The 25,180-nt window shown below is 49.7% G+C and overlaps 1 protein-coding gene across 1 annotated transcript in view; it reads right to left on the bottom strand.

Moving 5' to 3' along the window:
- The window catches only part of GALNT15 (polypeptide N-acetylgalactosaminyltransferase 15), a 46,162-nt gene extending 41,100 nt beyond the window's left edge, over positions 1–5,062 (bottom strand). The window contains exon 1 of the mRNA XM_012766958.2: positions 3,839–5,062. Within this exon, the coding sequence (XP_012622412.2) occupies positions 3,839–4,383 (545 nt within the window). The 5' untranslated portion in view covers positions 4,384–5,062. The remainder of the gene's footprint in view (positions 1–3,838) is intronic.
- Positions 5,063–25,180: the final 20,118 nt, after the last annotated feature.

The following is a 25,180-nucleotide window of genomic DNA, read 5'->3' as shown; positions in this document are numbered from 1 at the left end:
GCATCCTTCAACGTGTCTCCCCATGGGCCTGTGTAAGAGCTCCCCATTTTAAGATGGAAAAACGTGAAATACTTCCAGCCGTGAGACTTGCCCGACCCCTGGTCCAGAAGGTGGCAGAGGTAGAAAGGACAGAGGGTGGTTAAGAGCATGACTCTGGTGTCAGACACACCCGGTCAGATAACCTGGCGCCAGTCCCTCCACCTTTCTGTGCCTCAGTTTCCTCATCCATAAAATGAAGCCCACCTTACAGATTTGTTGTGAAGATTAACCAAGGGAAGAGCCCGCAGCACAGTGTCCAGCACATAGTAAGTGCTCACTAAATATCCAGTATAATTTTGCCTGTCTTTCTGGAGATTGTTTTTTGGCTTCTTTTCAATTAATAGTTTTCTTTTTTGGTCTTGCATTATTGGTAACTTTCCTACATGCCCCTGTTCAAACTGACCTCCAGCAGTGTCCCGAGAGGTACTCAGAAAAAGGCCTGTGGCCTGGGCAAGGGGGAGGAGGCGCAGGCCAGGGCTGGCCTGGGAGCTTGGGTATAGGGATTGGGGCCGGAGAGGCTGGTCTGGGTGAGGAGTAAGGACGGGCTTGCAGGAGCCCTTGGGCAGTGATGGCACAGGGCGCTTTATGGCAGGAGGCAGAGCCGCTGGATGTTCTAGCATCTCCTGGCCTGGTAGGAAAGCAGCAGTGCAGCGTCTGCACACGGCAGCTGCTTAATACATGGCTTTCTCCTATGTGTTGTATTTTGGCCCAGTTTTAAAGGGGTGGGAGAAGGATCCTGTCACCCTGGAGGGAGGGTGGAGGTTGTTGCCTCACTTTGAAGTTTTGCAGGGACTCTAGTGTATCCAGGAGAGGGACCCAGGGAAGGAGAACACGGTGCTTAACTGCCAATGGCGGAGGGGAGCAGGGAGCCGGGAGCCTGGAGCCCGGCCAGGGCAGCACGGGCTGCATGCACCGGTGCGGGCCAGCAGAGGGCGCTGCGCGCCTCCGCGCAGAGCTGGCGCTGTGCTCCGAGAACCCTGGCAAGCTGGGGAGGAGTGTCCGGCTGTCCCCCTTCACCTGGACTGAGGCATTCCCTGACTGACTGTTGGGGACTTTAAGTGCTAAAATTGACAACATCCCAGGCAAACTGAAACGTATTGGTTACCCTGGATGGAAGAAGCAACCACAGAAGTGGCGCACACACGCATAATCACACCTACACGCATGTGCACATCAAACACAAAACACACAAACCATACCCTGGCTTGCACCACATGCCTCATGCATGCCCATCACACTGCACGCATAACACACACTACATGCTGGCACACATACACATATATCACATGACACATGACACACATGTGACACACACAAAACACATGCAACACACAACAAATGCATATGCACACATGTACCACACAAAGATGTAAAACAAACACTACATCACACCACATGCATGAGCACACAGACACAGTACATGTGCACATCACACCACACACACAACATACACAATCCACACATGTATTACACTCATGTGCACTGCACACTCACAGCACACACACAGATGTGCACAGCACACATGCCACAAAATGTACCCACACTTGTGCCACACACACACAATGCATCCATGCTCTTCATACCACATGCATAGCACACAACACACTTGCATGTGCACATATATAACACTCACACAATGCAATTATAACAAATATGTAACACATAAAATATACACATAACAGACAGAAACACATCATAAACATGCAACACAGTCACAACACAATGTTTGCACACATGCACCACACAAACATGCAAAACAAGCACCACACTGCCACACACACATGCACACATATGCACGATGCATGTGCACATGACCCCCAACACACAATGTATACATGCGCCATGCACATGCAGATCAACACATCCACAACACACATACACATATGACAACACAGCACACAACTCATACCTGTGCACATCATATCACATACACAACATATACAATGCACCAGGCACTACATAATGCACTACACACATGTGCTACACATAACACATATGCACAATCTCCATTTAATACATACACAACACAATACACATACAATGCACACATGCACACCTGTAAACAATGCCCCACAAATATGCATATGCATAGCACACCTGCACTATGCAGACACATGTGCATAGTCACACATGCACAACCCTTTGGTAGCCAGAGTCCGTCTTGTTTTAGGCAATATTTCTAACCAAGTATATTTTGAATGAGTATTCTAATGAGGGTACGCATTGTTGCTCTACGGAAATGGAAAAAAGTGTCAAAAATTTTGAAAACTATATATTCATTCCTTCAATGATCATATCTTTGCTGTGTGTTGGGCATTGGGATATGCAATACTGGCTGGGTCCGAACCTTCTAAGGGGCTCACAGCATGGCAGGGGAAGCAGGCATGCAACAAATAAACACTTCAGCGGTCATTAGACTTTGGCTGTGATAAGTGCTACGAGTTAAAACTCCAGGGTACAGATGGAGCATAAAACTGGAATGGGGTGGGAGTTTCCTGAAAAGAGCTTTTGAAGCCAAGGCCTGAAGTCAGAGCAGCAGGGTTGGGGGCAGGGTGGGGTGAGCTATGATCCCAGAGCACGCAATGTAAGGAGGTGTTTGCTCCCAGGTGCTGACCCTGCACTGGCACCACCCTGAGCGTGAGTGGCCAAGCACCCCGGCTGAGGAGCACTAGATCAGGGATCAGAGCTGTACGTGGTCCTGCTCCCAGCGGCTGCCCTACACATGCGCTCTCACCTCCAAGGTTAGAGGATGTGTTTGCTTTCCAGGAAACTCTCTGAGCTCTGGGAAGAGCAATGCTTATAGGGAAGGGAGCTAGATCACCAGCTCCCTGGATGCTGGTGACCAGGCCGCCTCCTCTGGCCAGCCATGGCGATGGGAGGGGAGGGCAGGGGTGCAGGGGATGCACCCAGCATCTCGCTGGGCACAGCTCTGAGTGTCTGCTGCTTCCCAGCTCACCTGCCGGGGCTGGGGCACTGGCTGGGGAGCGGCAGTCAGCACATATTCTAACCCTTGGGCACTGGAACTGTTTCCTTAGTCTATGGACCAAGGAAGGGGGCACAGAGTGGTGGTTCAGGCAGACTGGAGCTCACATGCCTGCATTTAAATTCCTGCTTTGGCCCCAGCTAGCAACGTGACTGTGAGCAAAACTCTTGTCCTTATTTTCACACCCATAAAGTAGGCATGAGGATAATACCAGCACCCGTCCTGCAGAGCTGTAAGGACTTCCCAGGACTCTATGAGTTCATACATGAAAAGCTCTTAGATTAAAGCCAGGCACATGAAGAGCCACATAAATGTTAACCACAATTGCTATTTTGATCCAAAATAAAAGCAAACAGTAACAAAATCCTAACATCAAAATGTATTGGAGTCAGAGTGTTAGCACTAGAAGGTGCCTTGAGAACACCTGCCCCGACCTCCCTTCTGCTTTATAGAGATAAAGCTGTTGGACCTGATCATCCAGAGACAGCAGGACTAGAACCCAGGACAAAGACGAGGAACAAGTGCGAGCGCTCACTTTCCGTTCTCTAGGACAGGGGCTCTCACCTGGAGGGCTGGTCACATACAGATCGCTGGGCCCCACCCAGGGTTTCCGATTCAGCTGGTCTAGCATGGGGCCTGAGAATCTGCATTTCTAATACGTGTCCAGCGGGGTGCTGATGCTGCTGGCCCAGGGACCACACCTCGGGGCACACAGCCCTAGGGACAGGGGAGGCAGGTGCAGAGTTTGCACCTCCGAGTTTGCTGCCCCTCGATCACGCCCCGCTATCAGGGAGGGAAAGCAGGGGCCTTACTCACAGTGGGTGCCGCACCTCGGGCAGGGGCCTCTGGAGGGGGATGCGGGCACTGAGTGCCTCATGGAGGCCACGCGGGTCCAGGCCAAGCGGGGTCTGCTCCTCTTCTTCAGACACCTCCCAGTCCTCCTCCTCAGCCCCCCAGTCCCTCTCTGGGGCTTCCTCATCCTGCCTCCTGCTGGGCTGCTTGATGAGCCGGTAGCTGCTGCCTCTCCTGCCCTGGCTCTGGTTCCTTCTGGCCCTGGGCGAGGCCACGGCCACCAGCAGCTGGTCCTCCCGCAGTGAGATGAAGGGCGGCAGGCCCTCCAGGGGGCTGTACTCCTCGCCCTCGTCTTCAGCCTCCAGTACCCATTCCTGGGACTCCCCGAAGTCCAGGCGGTACCCAGCGTCGGGGCTGCGCTTGCTGGCCTGGGCCTTGACAGGCTGGCGCAGCGTGTGCGGGGGAGGGTGCAGCATGGCCACCAGCATCAGCACGCAGCCCAGCATCAGGAACAGCAGGAGGAACTGAGGTCTGCACGGTCCACGCCTGGTTCGCTTCCTTAGGAGCATGTTGCTGGAACTTGGCAAATGCAACAGGTCATGTTCAAGTTCACTTTCTCTTGCTCCAGGCTCCTTCAAGCTTGCAGCAGAACCCGGGTTGCTCGCTCCACCTGGAAGTTTTTTGTCACTCACTTAACCTGCTCCTTTTTCTCCCCCGTCTGACATTTGCCAGCCGCACGTGCAAGACCTGCTTCCTCTTGTCATCAGAGACCACGGGACTCGAGTCCCACACCCCACGTTTTCTCTGAGTGGATTTTCAGTTGCCTTCTGAAAGCCCATTCGTAGGGACTTCAAACTGAATTGTTTGCCCCCCTTTTACCCTGTTTTACTCCTTGGGAAAAAATAATGATTCCATTCTGCTCAGGTGTTTAGTCCCGAGTGTTTCTTTCCCCCTTTGCATAAACGGTCGGGTTGCTGTGAGATGTCTGGGCTGAGCTGCTGGGTTCCCCGTCAAGCAGAGCTGACAGCGCTCCAGGTCAGATCAACAGATGCAAAGCCGGCAGGCAGCGCCTGGTTTCCCTTCACACGCGGCTCCCTCCGCTCAGGCTCAGCGGAGCCTCTGCCAGACACAGCCGAGCCAGGCGTGCGCCTCGCTCCTGGTCCTAATGCCCTCACTGTTCCCGGGCTTTGCACAACCCGACGGCGTCACGGCTAGAGCCAGATCAAAACAGGAACATTCCCAGGAGTTCAGATTTGAATGTCATTCGTAGGAAGAATTCTTTCCCCACCCGAAGGAGCAGGAAAGAGTATTCCCTCCTGATTCAGAAAGGCTGCACGTGTGACGTAGATGTGAGGACTGGCTGGCTGTTTGCACCCTCTGCCTCCCACGGGGGATCTGCCAAGCTAGGTAGGACTCTCTTCCCTGGGACCACTGCCCCTGTCCTTCTGAAAAGGGGGAGCAACTGGGAGAGATGCTCTGGGAAGCCCCTCCTGCTCCCATGAAAGCAGCTGCAAGGATGCCTGTCTGCACCGGCCACTGAGGGATACACTGGGAGAGGAGAGCATGCTCCTTTGGCCATCAGACTTCCTGCAGTCAGCCAATGCAAGTTTAATGAGCACCTACTAAGTGCCAGAACTGTTCTGAGGACTAGGAGTACAGCAATGAGTAACACAGACAAAACATGTGCCTCATTGGAGCTTACATTCTCATGGGGGAGACAGATAATTAAAATGCCCAGTGAGTCTGATGGTGATGAGGGCCAAGGAGGAAAAACAGAGCACACCTGGGGGCTGGGAGCATGGGCCGGGGCTTGGACACCGCCAGCGAGTGGTGGGGAGGTTTCGCAGAAGAGTTAGCATCTGCAGAGGGGAGAGGGCTGCGCAGCTATCTGGGGCTGAGCGTTTGGGGCAGAGAGAATAACAAATGCAGTTTTGGAAGCAAGACTGTCCCTGGCATGTCTGAGGAACAGCGGGGGGTGGGGGGCACGTGTGGACAGTGCAGCTGGGACAGAGTGGGGGGGTGGAGCACGAGGGGGAAATGGGATGACAGGTGAGCAGGTTGGGAGGACCATGTGGGACATCCTTTAGGGACACTCAGGGAGCCCTTGAAGGAGAGACACAAGCTGACTTGGGTTTTCGAGGGTAGCTGTGGCTGCCAGCTGAGATTGGCAGGGGGCAGGGAGACCAACTGAGAGGTTCTTGGCTTGAACCAAATTGGCATCCATGGAGGTGGTGTGAGGGGTCAGCATCTGGAGCTATGTTGTGGAAGAACCTACAGGATTCGTGATGAATTGACCTCTGGGGTGAGAGAGCGAGGAGTCAAGGCCAAGTTCAAGTTTTGGGTCTGAGCAGTTGGAAGAACAGAGTTGCCATCAACAAAGCTGGGGACGGCAAGGGGCAGGTGGAGGGAGGTGAGTATCAGTGGCTCAGCTTGGGACGTGTGACATTTGAGAGGTCCTATGGGCAGCCAACAGGGGAGGAAGGGCAGGCAGCAGCAGGATGTCTGATAGCTGGAGGTCCGGGGAGCAACCTGGCTGCAGAAATGGAGTTGAATGTCAGCGGCACGTAGATGGTATCTGAAGTCGATAAGACCTGAGCTCTCCCAGGGAGGGAGCTGGATAGGAGAGAGGAGGGACCCCGGCATCCCCCAAGTTCTCGGGCTTCTGGCTCCAACAGGTTGATGGAGGACAACTGACCACTATTGGGGTTTCTTCTGGGGGTGGTAAAGCAGCAGGGCTGTCCCGTAACCAGGGGTGGAGTGGGGGAAACCGCCAAAGGGAATTCCTGCGATAAACTTGCTCATTGTTTTTGTTCTACTCTCAGAATGTGAGCTTAAAATATTCATGGGAAAAAAATGTTCTGCCTCAGTTGCCTCTTCCAGTGTGTGTGTGTGCACGTGTGTACATGAGTACACTCATGTATGCTTGTGTGTTTTCCCTAAAGTCATTCATGAGGTCAGAGGTGAAATAGCGGGTTGATGTGGTTGTTCTCTTGACAGGACATCACTGTGCCCTGGCCGATGACACTAGGGGTCTCTGGAGTGGACCGTGTCTTCCAAATCGCAAACCAGGGTGTATTGTGAGGCGGTGTCCTGTGGTTTCTGAATTCAAGGGCAGACACACTGGGAGATGCAGTTCAGAATTTCTGGGACATTTTCAAGTTAAGGAGGATGAGGAGCTAGGTGGTTTCAAATCCAGGAGGCCTCCAGAAAACACGTGTTCACAGCCTCCATCTGTGCGGGGCTGAGCTCGCCTGCTCACTCCTCTCCAGGGACTCTGGCCTCGAACTCCAGGGTCTCCCAACCCAGGCCCTTCACCCCGACACCTTGCTGTTTGATCACTCCGTCCCCAGAATCCATCCCTATGGCCCACCTCTTCACGTTCGTCTTCACTCCCATGTCACCTATTTAGTGAGACGTCCGCAGACCCACCTTTCTGCATCGAAATCCCCTTGTGGGGTCACTCTCTACTCTGTCCCTCGCTTTCTTTGACTATCTCTGGGGCTCTTGCCTGACAAGTTAAAATACTCAATGCTTTGACAAGTTAAAATACTCAGGCCTTTATTGTCTGCTTCTCAGCCCCCCCTCACAAAACGCATACTCCACGGCAGGGATTCTGTCTGTTCGCTGCGGGTTCCCCAGAGACTGAACCTGCGTCTGGCGTAGAGTAATTGCTCCACAGTGGCTGGATGAACGTGGAGCCACCTATACAGCTTTTTTTGATTCGAATAAAACAAGCTCCAGGTATACCCTGAGACTCTGGGATTTGAATCTCCCCTAAAAGGACTCCATGCAGCCCATAATGACAGGATGACATTTTCAGGCTGCCCTAAAGCAAATAAAATTCCTGGGTACTCCAAAATGGACAGAATTGCCTAAAAATGCTGGAACTGGTCCACACCCGCTGGAGTGGCCCAGGGCTGGAATCGACCAGCTTGGTGTGGCCACCAGGGAGGGGGTCAGCCACACTGTCTTGCTGGGGAAATTTCCTCCTGGGGAAATTCAATCTGTGAGGAATCCAGTAAGGGCTATCCCATAGTGGGGAAGGAGACTCCCCAGTCATGGGCAACGTGACGAGGGCTACACCTGCCCGCAGCATAGGACCCGGACGCCCACAGACGCCCGGGCATTTCCAGCCAGCCGGACTGGAGGGAGCAGGAGGCTTTCCCGATCCCGGGACCGGCTCCCACCACGCAGGCTGCCCTGCCCGCCCCAGCTCCGGGGTCGCAGGGTGCTGCTCACTGCTCATACGTCTTCTCTTGCCCCGACCGTCCCCTTGTCACTATGTGTCAGCAAGCCACCATCAGTCCACAATCCTGTCTCACAGCTTCTGTCCTTGTGTAGCGGAACTTCTCTCTGTCCTCCTCTCAGGAATAAAACTAAGCAAGCCATGGATGCCCTAGACATGACACGGAAGTCCTTCCCATCTCCACCTTATTCCTCTCAGCCTCAGAAATGGGACATCCTTGAGGGAATTCCGTTCTGTCACTCATAGCCACAAGCCTCAGGGGCTTCGTGGTCCTGGGGTGCCATCCTGGGGCCCTGCCCAACCCCTTCCCCACTGTCACCTGGCACATGAAGCTCAGACCCTGCTCTGCCCTGTCCCTTGCTCACCTTTGCTCCTGTTAGGGCTTGAATAGAGTTCTCCAAAAAGATGCGAAAGTCTCCCCCCCATCCAGTACCTGTGAATGGGACAGGAAACAGGGCCTTTGCAGACGATTGAGGTGATCGCAGGTCACTGGGCCAAGCCCTAATCCAATAGGACTGGTGTTCTTACGAAAGGGGAAGTCTGGGCAGAGACACGCAGGCAGGGGGAGTGCCACATGAAGACGACATTCGAGATTGGGGTGATGCGCCTACAAGTCAAGGGGTGCCGAAGATTGCCGGGGCCACCCCCAGAAGCCAGGGGAGACGGGAAAGAGACCCTCCCTCACAGTCCTAAGAAAGAGCCCACCCTGCTGACACCTCGATCTGGGCCTCTCTCTCTCCAGAACGGTGAGAGAGTAAGTCTCTGTTCTTTAAGCCACCTGCTTGTGGCTTGTGGCGCTCTGCTACGGCAGCCACAATGCGACAGATGCGGCACACCTTCCTTCCACCCACCTCCTCCTTCTCTCGACTCTCCCTCTCGCTGCGTCTTTCCCCGTATCACGCTCACCTCCTCGGTCCGCGCCGGAGCCTGGTCTTCCCAGGCAGAGACAGCCCATGGAGAAAGGCTCCCGTAACAGTAGGGGCTGGCTTGGCTCCGGCTGGGAGTCCTGGTCCCAGTTCAAGATAAACCGGACCTGGTGGAGTCTCGGATGCAGCCCGAGATGAGCCTCAGACCTTCTCTTGTCTCAGCTCTGGGCCATGGCAGCGCTCAGACAGGTGGGCTGACCAACACCCCGGCCAGACAGCCGGTGGGATTGCCGCATGCTTCTCCCTTTAGCTTTTCCTCTGTTTTCTCATAAGCCATGGCACCTTGGGTGTTAAAAATTCTGTTATTTGCCTAGAAAAAAAAGTGAGAAGTTTCCTGTTCAGCTGGGTAGCAGGTTAAAGTGCCAGGACAAATGACACACTGAGGGCATTCGTCACAGGAGCAGTGGACACACCATCAGCTAGTAAAGCGAGGAGAGAAAAGCAATCTGCAGTGCAACAGGAGACCTGGCCCCAGCAATTCAAGAAGATGTCAGCAACAGCCTGTCACCGTCCTGGTTGTCATCTCAAATGGAGGTGAAAAGAACAAGAAGCAAGCAATTCCCCAAAGTCCCCAAAGAACTTAACCCCAGGCATTTTGGTTTTGTTTTTTTTGTTTTGGGGCATGGGGTTTGACTTAGTTACAGCACACGGTGGTGGCTGTTTGCTTGTCGGTCTCCCCTAGTCCTGGTAGCTCCATCCTTGTCTCTCCCACTCCCAGCACCCACCCGGCCCAGCAACACATCGTTGCCAAATAAATGACCGTCAGCGATGAGATACGACATACACTATGCGATAAATGAATTGTCGACGACAAGGTAACACTCTAGCAGTGGCATCACTGTTTGTCCTTAGAAAGGAGGAAGGGAAACAGGATGACATGCGACCTCACATCCCAACAGCCAGCCCCACTTCCGCCCTTCCTAGAGCACCCGGTCCCCAGCTCTCTCTCTCCTCCTTGCTCCGGGTGTGGGCCGCACCGGGAAGGACGGAGCTGCGGGTTCAGGTCCGACCGTGTGTCTGAACGGCACAGGGGCCAGCGTGGACAGAGAGCGGCTCTTACCCAGGGCGAACCTGGGGAGGCCTGGTGTCCACGGTGCTTGAAGTGCCCTCTCTGTGCCCAGCCATGACCTGCAGGGTCACCGCTGAATGCAAAGGTGACCAAGAGCGTAGACCCTTCTTAGACCCATCTCGGACTGACTCAGTTGGACTCTACAGGGGTGGCCCAGGCACCGGTGGCTTCACAAGCCCTCCTCGTGCTTCTAGTGCGTGCTAAGGTTTGAGAGTGCTCTTGTAAGGAATGCGTCTCTCCTCACATGACAAAAAAGAGGACCAAGCTCAAGTTACTTCCCTCTAGTCCCAGGATAGTCATGCTCGGATGTGAGGGGAAGCAAAGGAGCTCTGTTCGGTGAGCATAGTGGCCACGGACTCAGATGAGCAAAGCCAGATGAGGGTCTTATTTTTGCCATCAGTGAACTTAGGAAGCCCCTTCTCCTTGCTGGGGGAACCAATCTCAGTGGACTCAAGCTTTCTCCATCCCCTCCCTCTCACCAGGCAGGGTCCAGGTTGTGGTTGTCACACAGGGCTCAGGCAAGGGACGCAGCACACCTGTCCTCACCCTCGTCGTCTATCTACATCGGAGTCCTCTGAGAGGCCCCTGGCCCTGCCTGGCCTCCAGACACTTCTCTGCAGAGGTTCTGCTGTAGCCACCTGCCCTTGACAGGCTTTTTGTGACAAGCGCAAGCCCCTCCCCTTGGGGACTTGGGAGCTCTGTGAGGCCACCACGCACCCACCAGCCGGAACCCCAAAAGACTTTTCTTCTGCCCCCGCACCGTGCTGTTCAGAGAGGACTCTGGGATCTAGTCATCACCCTGGGCTATTCCTAAAGGCGGGGCTCCTGTCCTCCTATATGATTTCTGCCCTGGGACCTGGCTCGGGGGAGGAGTCTGGGTCGCTTTTCAGGGACCCACGAGAGCCTAAGACCTCTTTGCTTTCTTTGCCTTTAACAATCCCTCTCCTGGCATAGGGGATTTAAATGTATAATATGTAGACATTTTTAAATTCCCAAAGAGATTGCAGCAGCCATGGTGGATTCATTGCTCTCTATCCCCTGTCCCAGCTCTGAGTTCACGGGCAGCTGCAGAGGGACAGAAAGAGAGTCGCCACCTCAGGTGCCTGCGTCTCTCTGCCCGAAGCCTCTTCCAGCCCCGGGGAGCTGGCTCACCCTGCACAGCGCAGGCCAGACGGGCCCGGGATTTAATTTCAGGGGCAGCTTCAATCATTAAGAACAGGAAATTGGTGGACACATATGACTGTCTCAGTGGCTGCTACTGAAAAGGCTTGCGGGGGCTGTGCTGAGACACGCTCTACGGAGCGTGAAGCGTCCCTAGCAGGGCTGGGGCACGGTCACCCAAGGTGGTGACCTGCTCATCAGTGCTCCTTCATTCATTCACTTCGTTCATTCACTTCCTGCCTTCTCTGTCCTCTCCCCACCCTCACCTGGCATCTTGGGCTCTCTTCCCAAGTCAGCCATCTGCACCCACATTCTTATCTCAGGGTTTGCTTCCAGGGGAACCCAAACTGAGGCAGAGACGCCAACCGACATCAATGCTTCATCTCTTTCTTTTATTTGTACTTGCGGAGTCAGGTAATTAGTGAAAGAAATAACTTCCTATAGTCTTCAGCAAGACTATTTCTGCTCTTGCTACACAAATCTGACTGTGAAGTTTCCCGATCTGTGTTCTGTGCAGTGGAGTGTGTAACTGGGGGCCAGCCCTCTCCTCGGCATAAAGTCCTACCAGGCGCCACACGTTCTTCAGTGGATTCTGTGCTGTGCCTAGGACGATCCGCTAATGGGTAGCAAAAGCCAGGCTTGACATGTAGAGGCAGCCTGTCCTGAAAAGCCAGTTAATTCCAGTAACTCTGGCAATATTCTGGGATTGATTCTATTTACCCAATTCCACTTTTAAAAAAAAAACAAACAGGAAAGGTTTTTTGGGTTTTTTTCGAGACAGAGTGTCACTTTGTTGCCCAGGCTAGAGTGAGTGCCGTGGTGTCAGCGTAGCTCACAGCAACCTCAAACTACTGGGCTCAAGCAATTCTATTGCCTCAGCCTCCCGAGTAGCTGGGACTACAGGCATGCGCCACCATGCCCAGCTAATTTTTTTATATATATATCAGTTGGCCAATTAATTTCTTTCTATTTATAGTAGAGACGGGGTCTTGCTCTTGGCCAGGCTGGTTTCGAACTCCTGACCTCGAGCAATCCGCCCGCCTCGGCCTCCCAGAGAGCTAGGGATTACAGGCGTGAGCCACCGCACCCGGCCAAAAAGAGGAAAGGTTTTAACAAAATGTTTTAAAAAATCCTGTTATTTTGTTTTCGAGTCATGATTAATCATTTTACAAGGCAGCGTTTTTTTCTCCTAAGGACAAAACTTTTCAAAAATCACTGCTTTTGCTCAGTAGACTTCGCAGCAATGCCAGGCGAGTGTTCGACTGGTAGGGACGTCACAGACACCAAGCCCACCCCAAGTGGATCCATCCTCACAGGGGAGGGAGGACAAGAGCAGCCCTAACACCGCCTGTCTGGCGGGTGCTAGATTTGGGCCATGGCTGTGCCCAAAACTAGCATCTCGCTGAGCCTAGAAACAAAACTCCAGGCGGCTTGCTCTTGCCAGCTCCCAGCGGCGGAGGAACCAGAGCGATGAGTCCAGAAAGATTGAGGTGGTGAGCCTTTCAGTTTCATGCTGGGGACACTCCAGGAAAGACTGTCCTCCCATTTCCATCTTTTCATCCACCAACGATTCTTTTGTTCCTCTGAGTTAGGACCCAAATTCTCATTGTCCCCACCCTGAGACTGGTGACTGACCCCTCTCTGGGTAACATCAGACACTGCTGAGGCCGCAGTCTCACCCTCAGCAGACTTTGCTCAGGGAAACTTCAGCTCCGTTGTTGCTCTTCAGGCATTCTACCAAATTCTTTTGCTTATGTCCTGATCGAGTACGCTGAACCTCGAAAGCCAAGCACTTGATTCCTCTTGCTATTAGCATCCTGCAGCTCCATCCTTTCCCGGAGGCAATGTAGACAGATACCAGCGTCCAAATGAGGAAAGGGCTAGGGTGCAGAAGAAATCATGAGAACAGGACATATCAGTTAGTACCTCGAAAATCTTATTTTACTATTTGAGTTCCAGGTGTCTTTGAAGGTCTGAGGGGTCCAGGAGAATCCTGAGAATAAAGGTCCACTCCTGGTGTAGAAGCCAAGACCAGTGCCCCTGCGTGTGTCACGTGCACATTTGTAGTGCACATTTGAAACAGACCTTGCAGGTAATTACACTGCCTAGAAGTGGGGTTGAAGGGATTGAAGACGCTGCCAAACTTTTGAGACTGTACCTGGAAGAAAAAATAACACAGGATTGGGAGTAGATGTTGGGTTATGTTACCAATATTTAAGGCTTTCAGTACCTATAATATTCTTTTGGAAAAGCACTGTGAAGCCCTAGTGGATCTATTTATTATTATGTTGCCTTCATTCAGTCTGCAAATGTTTATGAACATCCACTATGTGCCAAGCACAGTGCTTGACAAGGGAATAAAATGAATAATTAGGATATGGCCAGTAAGGTCCACCAATAATTACAGCCATATTGTTGCGGCAGTGTATACAGCTAACGTTACAGCCCTTGTTACAGCTCTTATTCATTTGACCAGGGAAAGAACCGAGCGGCACACGAAGAGTCAGAGAACAGCCTTTATTCTTCTACAGCAGGCTCAGCACACCTAGTGCTACAGCTCTCTTCCTGTCCTCCAATATTCCCCCCTCCTTCCTGCCCTTCTGCCCCTGCTTTTATACCCTTGGTAGGGCTCAAGAAGCATCCAATCAACTACAAGCTTTAACATCCAATCAGCAATAGGCTTTAACATCCAATCAGCAACAGGCTTTAACATCCAATCAACAACAATCCTTAACATCCAATCAAAACAGTGGGATTCAAAAATTACCCAATCAGGATCATGCAAGCAGCGTGGCCGGAAACAGGCCATGGCACGTGGGCCTGGGGCATTCCAGCACACAGGGTCCCCACGGCATTGTGCTGTGGGCCCGGCCCCAGCAGCATGCCTCTAACCGGCCACTCGCAGCACTGGCCCCCAGAGATGCGGAACTACGGGGAGGTGGCAATCGGCCGCGTCCAGGCGCCTGACATTTTCCGCATCAATATAGTGTGCTGAGAACAATCACAGAATGTGTACAAACTGTTTGGAGGCCAGGCGCTATGGCTTACACCTGTAATCCCAGCACTTTGGAAGATTGAAGCAGGAGGATTCTTGAGGCTAGGAGTTTGAGGCCAGCCTAGGCAACATAGGGAGACCCCGTCTCTACAAAAAACAAAAAATTATCTGAGTGTGGTAGTGCACATCTGTAGTCCTAGCTACTTGGGAGGCTGAGGTGGGAGGATCGCTTGAGCCCAGGAGTTTGAGGTTGCCGTGAGCTATGATGACACCACTTCACTCTAGCACAAGCAACAGAGTGAAACCCTGTCTCAAGGGGGGGGGGACTAACTAACTAATATTTGGGTAAGTAAGAAGAAAATAAAATGCAAATATCTGACATTTCTCTAAGTCTTTGTTCAACAAAAGTGCAATTACCTCTCCACCCCTCCATAGGCTACAAGATCTTAGACAGCTGTGAAGGGCCTCCTGTTCTTGGCATCTGCTGATGCTGTGACTTCAAAAGGGCTTTTTAGTAGTGTGTTAATAATGAATTAAAGCCAAATTAACTCCAACTTTGGGGCTGCCACTTTCAAAGCTTGCATGTGGTTCATCAGACATAGACAAGGCGGGGACAGATTTGCAGTGGGCGTCTTTCAGGAAGGAGCATGATCCTACTGCCATAGCTGATAAGACTTTGTATATAGGGATCTCCCATTGGGTCTGTGATCCCTGGAAGGTGGGTCTAGAAGGAAATTTTTTTCGCCAGCAGCTCATTTTAACCCTAGTGTTCTGATCATATGGAGTGTTCTCTCCTTGCCAGCCTGGTCCCTGGATGTTTTGCAATGCAGGTTCAGGAAAATGGGTAGAGATCGAACTAAAGGGGAATGGGGAGATGGGGTATGTTCTTTTGTTGGGGTCAGTTCTCAGGTTGTCTTTTGTTCTGGGAGAATCTGAATGCTGGGAAAGTGGAGAATAAAGAGAAGGAGAAAGAGGAGGAAGAGAAAGAGGAAGAGAAGCCACCATGGAAGAGGCTAAGTTGATCTCTATAACAAAGAGGGAGGAGGAAGGAGGGGAAACAAAGAATGCCCTGTTCTGCATGTCACTGTTCTCCACCCATCAATAGCAAAATACACGTTCTTCTCAAGTGCACATGGAATACTCGACAGGAGAGACCACATGCTAAACCATAAGACAATCCTCAATAAATTTAAAAGGATTGCATTTATACAAACTGTGGTTATCTACCAAAAAAGAATGAAATAGAAATCAATGACAGAAAGAAATTTGAGAAATTCACAAATATGTGAAAACTAAACAACATACTCCCAAATAACCAGTGGATCAAAGAAGAAATCATGCAAGAACTTGGAAAATATTTTGAAATAAATGAAAATGCAGACATAACATGCCAAAACTTATGAACTGCAGCTAAAGCAGTACTGGAGGGAAATTTATAGTTATAAATGCTTACATTAAATAAGAGGAAAGATTTCTAATCAATAACCTAACCTACTGCCTTAAGACACTGGAAAAAGAAAAGCAAACTAAACCTAAAGCAAATAGGAAGAAAAAATAACTTGCATATTTCTCCATGTAAGTATTAATAAACTTGCTTCATTCTATTATATTTAATGGCCACATATTTCACTGAATGGATAAACTAATCAATGATTGATTTAACTAGTCTTCTACTGATGCACATTTATGTTGTTGCCAAGTTTATGCTTTATACTAAGACTGACTTAAATATCCTCATACACACATACATTTCATATATGTGTGCATACATTTGTGAATTTCCTGGAAGCAAAATTTCTGGGTCAAATAATAAGTGCATTAAAAAGTTTAGAGCTATTGCAAATTGTACTCCAAAGAGGTTGTATTAATTTATACTTGCACTAATAAAATATTAGAGTGTCTGGTTTCCCATAATCTTACCAGCAGAGAGTTTTATTAACCTCTTTGATCTTTGCCTAACTGCTAAGTAAAAAAATGGCATCTCAGCAACAAAAACTCTAAGGTACTTGGTAATAAATCTCACAAAAATTATGGGGGAAAACTATAAAATTTATTGAAGGAATAAAAGTAAACCTAGAGAGATATAGCATGATCCTGGATGTAAAGACTTGTTATCAAAAAGATATCGATTCTCCTCACGGTCATATAAAAATTCACTGTCCATGTGTTCAAAATCCTAACTGAACTTTCCATAGATCTTGACAAGCTATGCTACAGTTCTTACAGAAGAGTAAAGGACCAAGAATAAATACAATAATTATGAAAAACAAGGAGTTAAATCTCTTTTACCAGATATCTAGATTTATAAAGCTAGAATAACTAAAATAGTGTAGTCTTGGCACATGAGTGAGAAACAAATCAATGGAATGGAATTTCCATTCCAATTTATACAGATTGATAAAAAATGTTAAAACTCTGATTATACCAATTCAGTCATCTGGGAGGAAAGACACTATTCATACACTGTTGGTAGAAGTGTGAATGGGTGTCCTTTGATGAACATTTTGGTAATATCCAGTAACATTGGGGACACACGCTGTCTACGACCCAGCAAGTCTACTTCTGAAAGAAATGTTGCACGTGTTCACAACGAGGCATGTACAAGGGTAGTCACCGAAGCACTGGAATAGCAAAAATGGGAAATAACCTAAATGTTAATATAATGAAGCAGTTAGAATGAATGGACTAATCTTGTTCTTGTAAAATACACTGCACAAGGAGTTTATTCTGGTGCTGGAAAGCACGCTGGCAGAGGGGTGAGGAAGAGAGACAGGGAATGTAAGGCAGCCTTGAAGGGCATGTTATCAAGTCAGCTGCTATGGTGGGTAATTAGAACTTAATATCTGGAGAACTCCGGGAGTCAGGACGCCACATGTGTCCTGGAGGCATTCCAACCAGGAGGTAAGAAGCTGGGGTATTTATACACCAACTCCCATCAGTTGAGGACTGCTAGGAAGGGGCATGTATGGCCTGCTGGGCAGTGGACAGAGAGGGACTGGCTGTTTAAGAAAGTCCTCGGTCAAAGAGGTGCAGATATTGGCACAGTCCAGCCTGGGTTTGCGCTACAACGGGAGAGGGTATGAGCAGGGTGCCAGAAGGCATCTGCTACGGACGGGAAGACCAGGGCTTGTAAACCCAGATGCCTCCAGAAGCCAGGCAGGTAACAGGAGAAGCAGGCCAGGTGGATGGCATGAGCCGGAGAGCTCCTCTCCCTGTTCAACAGAAACAGCTGTTACTCAGCTACAGCCAATCTTTGCCATGCAAGAAAAAAAAGACCTATATTTGCCAAATCTTATTTTTCAAGAAAAGTGGGAAATTTAGATTTTTTTTAAAGTGTGAAATCCCCTATTTGTGAAAGTTGGCAAAAAATTCAAAAAAAATTTTAAAAAAATTCAGAAGATTTAGAAAACATTTTTGAGGCTCAACAAAACATGTCAGCAAGCCAACTTCAGCCCACGGGCTGCCAATCTCCAACCTCTCTGATAGAAGATGTGCAACGCCCCACCTGTTGGGTTGGAGCCCAGAAAAAATGTTTCTTTACCTTATGTGCACACTAAGGGATGCTGTCGCTGTCTAGAAATCCATATGGCAAGGTGCCCCTGTGTCTGTCTAGTGACCTTACCTCGCTCTCCTGCCTCAAGGCTTATTAGAGGTTCAAGGATCACCATTCTTCATGGCCACTAGAGTTCTCCAGTGATTTCTTGTCACTGTTTTGGCATATTCCTTCTTGTGAGAAATTAACCGAGCCTATTGGCTTGCCCATCTGGCATCTGCCAGCCTGCACAGCTGACTAGCCCACTCCACAGCTGAGAATAGGCTGCCTGCCCAGCCTCCCACCTGCGTATAGGAGAGGGATTGTCAGAAGGAGCCTGCAAGTTGAGTGGCAGTGTTTGCAGAAGCAGAGTCTAGGGAACTGGTCACCATCTGGCATTTGCTACAACACAGAGGGAGAAAGATGCCAATGGCTGGACTCCCAGAGAGTGGCAGTGTATCTGTACCAGTCAGGGGTCAGAATTCAACCGGAGAAGCAGAACCACTAGGAGATATCTAGGAGATACATATGCGCGTACACACACACACACACACACACACACACACACACACACACACACACTCGTAAAGTCTTGTTGCAGAGACGCGGCCTTATATGACTGTGAGAACTGGTTAAGCAGTCTCTGTGAGGTTGTTGTCTTCACATGTGATGCTGGAGCTTGAAGCCCACGGGGCAGACAGTATGGAAGGAAAGATGGATGCGGAGTGGGGAGGTCAGGAACAAGCCAGAACCCATCGGTACAAGGTGAAGCCCCCTAAAGATGAATGAAAACCCATGTCAATGCTGGCTGCCTCCCACACAGGTGGTATGGGTGTCTTGGAGAAGCTGGGCCCTCTGTTATGGAGATCAACACAGACACCCAGCCCAGAAATAAGAGCAGAGAAACTGAAGGAAGATCCAGGAGAAGACAGAGCAGTTGCAGGGCCAGTGGCTGCTTCCTGCTGATGAGGGGAGTCAGCAGATCTGCGACAATGTGTGTTAGCTACAGAACGGCAGCTGCTTCCCTCTGCCTTCCAAATCTCCCAGGAATCTCTCTTGTGCCCCAATATGGAGACACTGCCAAAGCTCCATCTTCATCTCTGGGGATGGCTGGATGTCTGGTTTTTGGATCCTGACCAAGATAAGAACAGGTGGGATGCATGATACACTGTTTAAGGTCTGAAACTCTCCTGGTATTCCCAATGTCATCTTCTTCACTGGTGGTTTGCAAGTGGCCTCACCCATTTGAACAACCTTTAAGTAAGCTTGCCTACTTAAAGGGCCACCTAGCTCTTTGTAATGAGTTCTCCTGAAGCCAGATCCTGGCAGTTCAATCGAGAGATTCAACGTGATGTATGTGCACAAAGGTTGGGCCCTTGTGCACAAACCTTGTGCTGCAGAATGTCTCTCCAACCTGTGCTGCTTCCCTTCTCTTTCTCTCCCTGTGCAGTATCCTTTGGTTTGAAGTAGAAGTCTGTATGAGTACACTCTGTGGAGTCTGAGGGACCCTGAGGGAAATGATACACCCACCCTAACTGAGAACATTTAAGAAAGAAAATTCTGGAAAATGTATGTTGGTCTAGCTAATTGAGACATTACAAAGTCACCAGAGCGTCCAGAGATTTTGGTGCTCTGTGGCCACTGTCCTGGTATAGATAGGCCTGCTGCTGGTGTCGGGAGCAAGGATCCCAGACCTAGGGCTTTTCAAAGGAATCATTCCACAGATGATCTGGGAAACTAGAGCACATGGATTCTTAGAGAAATGAAGACTTGTTGACTTCTTGGAGTCTGCCCTTCTTGTGACTCTGCAGCTAAAAAGTATGGTGTTTCTTGCTAGTTTACAATGCTAATGAAGAGAATGAGAATGCATACAAAGTCTGCCTTGCCTTTGGAAGGTCTCTATAGAAAGAGCAGGAAGACATAGAGGGGAAAACTAGGACTGCCAAGGGCAAGGTTCCGCATGGCATATTTTGGCTCTATCAGTGGGATAACTTTGTGACAATTAAACTAAAGATTTAACAACTCAAAGAATGGCCTCGTGAAGAACTGAGTCAAGCTTTTCACTTGCTAGTTTTAAGCAGAGGTTTAACATCATCCATCCATCCACTTATCCTTCCACCCATCTATCCATCCAATTATTAATTTATGAATGCGATCATTCAACCCACATTTATTGACTACCTATTATGTTCCAAGTGCAGTGTTGGGTTATGGAATCACAGCCCAGTGGGGAGGCAGCTGGGGTGTTGACCACCTATTATGTACGAGGCACTACCTTGCATGCTAGAGATTAGAGCCTGGGGCAGAAGACAACCTAAGACCACTGTGAGATTCTTCAATTCCAAGCCACTGCTCTTAACTGGGTCTTCCAATTTGTGAGCCCCAGGCTGGCTGGTCCTATCAGCTGTGATTCCTTGTCTTAGAGCAATCTGAGGGCTTGTGTAGCCATTCAGAATGTTTTTTCTTGGCTGGGGCTAGGAGGGCTGGGCTGTTCTGAGCTGTGACCTCATTGTTTACCATCATTTTTGAAACCTTCTGCCTCCCTTCTGTAGGCTGAATCAGAGCTGGAGACAGCAGGGGGGATGTGTAAAATAAACTCCAGCCAGCATTACTATAATCTTGAACACCCAAACAATGGGTCACACGCCTACAGCTCGTGACATCTTGGCAGCTGGTCGGGGCCTGAGCCTTTTCACTTTTATCTGCCATTTGAGATGGAGAGGCATTGGACATAGCTAATTTGTGAACATTTACAGTGTAAAATACGAGTGATTAGAGAGGATGTGAATTTATGAGCACTCAGATCTTAGCTCTCTGGGAAAGACTAGAAAATACTTTAGCCTGTTATTTAAATATCTGATATGATCCAGATGCTGTCAATTCACAATGCACAACTCTCCCTAAATGCGTGCGGCACCTGGAAGGGGAGGGGTGAGGTAGGAAGTTCCAGGTTTAGAAAAACATGAGGACAGCAAGCCCCAAGACAGGCTTAGGCTGGGCTTTACCCCTCAGATGTTCTCTGCGCTCTGTTCCAATTTGCAAGGGTGGGGTTATCTTTAAAGGAACCTTTTGAAAACCTTGTGTAATCTGCTTGGAAACATGAGATGATCCCTGAAAGAGATTATGTACAAGGCTGGAGATGGTTCTTGACAACAGTGGTTTGCTAATAAGCAAGGAGTCTGCAGGACAGAACGAAGTCCTCCCCTGACTTTAGAGAGGAGGGGACGTTCCCAGACAGAGAACTCCCATTGCCTACTGGAGCCTTGGATTAGGTCTCGTGTTCTATTATGTATCTGGAGGCTTTGAGTCCACACAGTTTGGGGCATAAGAGGCATCATGAGGATCCCTTGAATATATTGAGTAGGTTGGAAGTAGATTGAGATTGGAGGAAATTTTTGAAAGTTATCTTGGGAAGCTAGCATTGAAGTTTATGCACCTGATTCTGGCTTGGTCAGAATTGTAATAGGGATTGGATCCCAGTCCGAACTCTACCAGTCATTCTCTGTGTGATCCTGGACAAGCTTGAATGGGCTGGATATGTTCCAACTAATTCCATGATGGAGAGTGGACATACAGTCCACGAACTGAGTTGTAAATGTTGCTTATAATATGGAGATTTTGCCTGAGCCATTTGGACAGAACCTCTGAATAGTCATGCGGCTAGAAGGAAGAGAAGACTCTTGAACATCCTGCACAGCCTCCTTTCTTTCTGAACAAGACAGTTCTTGGAATAACCAAGTTCCTGGCATCTGCAAGTATAGCCTCATGGAGAACCAAGTCATTAGTCACAAAGAGCCACAACTTCAGGTGTTTAAGACCACCCTGCATTCCAGTGAAAAATGCCCATGCTCTTGGCTCAAAATACTGATTTAGGCTTTAAATTACATTTGCATATTGATTTAAAAGGCCCTCTCATAAACCTGCAAATAAATCAAATAAATGAATTAGAACAACTGACTGTGGCAGTGCTCTAACCCGGCAGTGAAATCATTCTCCTAAGTTCAGAGTTGAGCTTGTCAACTAGCCGAGATAATCATGGCCTTGGGGAGGAGAGTCTGCTGTTGAAGGCAGTTGTCTAACTCTGTGCTGATACTGTGTGGAGAAACCAGAAGACAGTTTCAGAGAGAAGGTGGAAGGGCATTCCCTGGGGTGGGCATTTGAGCATTAGTACTTTTTCTGCATGAGTTTGGGAGACAGGCATTGCATCCCGAGGAGGTAGCTTTGCATCAAAGATCAGAAGCTCCGTCTCTTCCTAATAAATAGCTATTACCATTTGCATTTTATTTGTTTATATTTTATTATCTCGTTCACTTCTGAAAGGATGTATTGGCAGCTTGTGTGTACATTCAATTCAATAACACAGACTAGATAGCTAAGGACACTGGGCTGAAGGGAAAGCAAGCTTGGAAAGTAAGATGAAACCAGAAGTAAAGTTTAGCTCATGAAAGTTATGTCATAAATTCTTCACAATTGCTAGAAGTGAGCTACAAATTGACTCTGATCTTCCTAGCAGCCAATATAAAGAAGGGAACATGATTAGTCATCAGATTCACGGTATCCATAGTACAAGAACATTCCAATTGGACAGTCAATAGATTCTCCTGGCCATTGTCCGTGGAACCTGGAGTTTCCAGAGTTTTAGTCTTAAAATGACAAGTAACTGGAGAGAATATCTCTAAGTTAATTGGCAAGGGCAGTGCCAAATGCTTTGATAATCAGTAAAATGGAATAGGACTGATATTAGTTTTGGTTTTTAAAAAGCTTGCTTCAGCCAGATGTTCCTGTAGTCCCAGACACTCGGGAGGCTGAGGTGAAAGGATCGCTTGAGCCCAGGAGTTTAAGTCCAGCCTGGGCAACATACAGAGACCTGGTCTCTTAAAAAACAAAACAAACAAAAAATTTTGCTTCACTAGGATTTATGCCTGTGTAGAGGCCCACCCTGCACTTGTAGAGAGGTGGGCTGCAGAAGACCCCGGGGAATGCCATGATTTTCCTCAGAATGCTGCTTTGGATAAAGCAGCAATTAAGCGCCCGGTGTTCTATCCAGGCCTAGCGCAGTGGTCATTAGCCCTGGTGTGCATCAGAACGGTCCAGGATCTTTGAACAACACGAAGTCCAGCCTCCCAGCCTGCCAGGAGATTCTAATGTGCAGCCAGAGATGAGGACCACTGCCCAGGGCACCGAGGGGGTTTTCAGGTGGGAAAAACTCAAAGCAGCTGTTACCTATCACCGGCTGCAGCCCTGGTTAGCAAGAAGCCCTCGCTCTACATCACTGTGAGTGCTGCAAGGTCCTGGGGGAGCGGAGAATGGTCCTGCAGGTGGGGAAGGAGTTGACCTGCTGTGGCCCATTAGCCTTGGGGGACACCTGCCTGCAGAAATGGCTTGAGCCCTTTCAGAACAGGGAAACCTGTCCCCCCATTGAACACCTGCCGTGACTGGTCTGTGGGGGGACCAGCTGTCCTGGCTTGCCAGGCTTACCAGGTTACCAGGCTTGCACTGTTAAACTGGGGGAGTCCCAGGCAAAGTGGGATGAGTTGGTCACCCTACCAGTCGGCTTCTTCTCAGAGCAGGATCAGAGAGTGGAAAGAGGTGACTTGGCCAGCAAGAGTCAGGCCTGAGACATTTGGGGCTGGTTCTGGGCAGGGCAAGCTGGGGCCCTCTGTGGATGTTGACCTGGTCAGCTTGTGGTCACTCATACAGCTGGGCTGCCAAATTTGAGGTCCTCTTCCCCCACTCCTGTTCCTATCTCGCTGGGACTTTTCTGCATCAATTTTAGGTGCAAGCAGGGCTCCAGCTGAGGCTCTGAAGCCTCAGGGGCTTGAAATAAAGTGGTACTTCCCTAATCCCTAAAGATCTGCTGTGTTGGACCCTCTAGGACCGTGGCTTCTCTTCAGAGTCAGGATGGGGGCCTGCAAGACTCACGGCCTTTTACCTGGAGCCTTTGACCTTGAAAATCAGGTGGGCAGCCCTTGGATTATAAATACTCAGATAACACCAGATCGCCACAGGCAATGGTGACCTGCTACCAGGGCCAGCTCCCCGGGGCATACGACCTATGTAGTCACACGGGCCTCCTGCTCAGAAGGGCCCACGCCTGGCTTAATGCTCTGCTGTCACTGGCTTGAAATCCTCGGTACTTTTTGAACAAAGGTCCCACGTTTTCACTTCACATTGGGCCTCACACATTGTGCAGCCAGTCCTGCCTGCCACCCCACCCCAAGGCCACCCCTCCACCTTCATTCTGTCCCAACGAGTGCCTTCCAAGCTGCCTTTTTGAGGAGTGCCATTATGCGAAAAACTGACAATAAAATGGAGAAATTTTACCTCAGGGACTCACAAGCCTGGCCAACGTCCAGGCCTAGTTCCAGAACCTCTTGGTCAAATTTCCAAGGGGGTGTTGCTCCAAACCTGCATTTTAGGAGACGTTCCTAGGGAATTCTAATGCACAGTAAGGATTAGGCTCCAGTATTTTAGAGCAGAAGAGGATTTTAAGTCAAAAAAGAAAAGAGAGAGAGAAAGAAAAAGGAAGAAACTAAGAGGAAGGAATAGCTTGGATTTACTGACCCTGAAGGTGGAACTTCAGGCCACTCTGACTACAATTCCCCCATTTGGCTCAGATTGTGAGTACTTTTCTTCTTCATGTGCTTCGCTGCCTGAAATTGAGGGAACAGTGTCTCCATTGTGCTTCTGGGAGCCCCGCCTGCTCTCTGCCTGTCTTTTAGGCTCTACCCCTGCCCTGACCCCCGGCAGCCAGGCCAGGCCATCTGGGGAGAACTCGCAGCTCAGCTCAGGGTCTCCCGGCTGCCCGCACCCCTCTCAGGTCTGACGGTCTCCCTAGTGCCCACCTGTTGTCTGGCCTCCCCTCCAGCTGCATCACGCCATGTTTGCTTCAACTGACCTTGGCCCATTGTTCTTGGTTGTTTTCTTCAGGTACCTTTCTACCTTTCCAGAAGACTCCAGAAAAGACAATTACCTGTACACCCGGGGGCCAAGCCACTGGTCCATGTGGTATCTTTGTGAGAGTTAGAAAATGATGCCCCTAAGCAAGTCTTGCATTGGTACCGAGTTCAGCAGGATGGCTTCAGGCATAGCTGGATCTAGTGCTCAGAGTTGCATCTTTCCATGCCAAGTTTTGTGTGGGAAGGCATGGTGACCAGCCCCCGCTGCCCCACCACAGGTGGCAGGAATGAGCTGTTGCACTTTGCTCCTCTGGGCCACTGTCATCTGAAGCAGTGGTGTGCTGGTAAACGTTAAACAACTGGCTCTCAGTGGGGGATGGGAGCATGCCCCGACTTGTAGCATTTTCCAATTTCTGTGATGTAAATACCATCCTTGTGACCTATTTCAAGCTACCAGTATGTATCACTGAACACATAGTTGTGTGTTTAGAAAAGATGTAGAGTAGTATACCATAATATAGTATTTTCAGATACCATA

Source organism: Microcebus murinus, chromosome 1, assembly GCF_040939455.1.
Source record: "Microcebus murinus isolate Inina chromosome 1, M.murinus_Inina_mat1.0, whole genome shotgun sequence".
NCBI lineage: Eukaryota > Metazoa > Chordata > Mammalia > Primates > Cheirogaleidae > Microcebus > Microcebus murinus.
The sequence above is the reverse complement of the archived record's forward strand: the minus strand, read 5'-3'. Positions and strand labels throughout refer to the sequence as shown.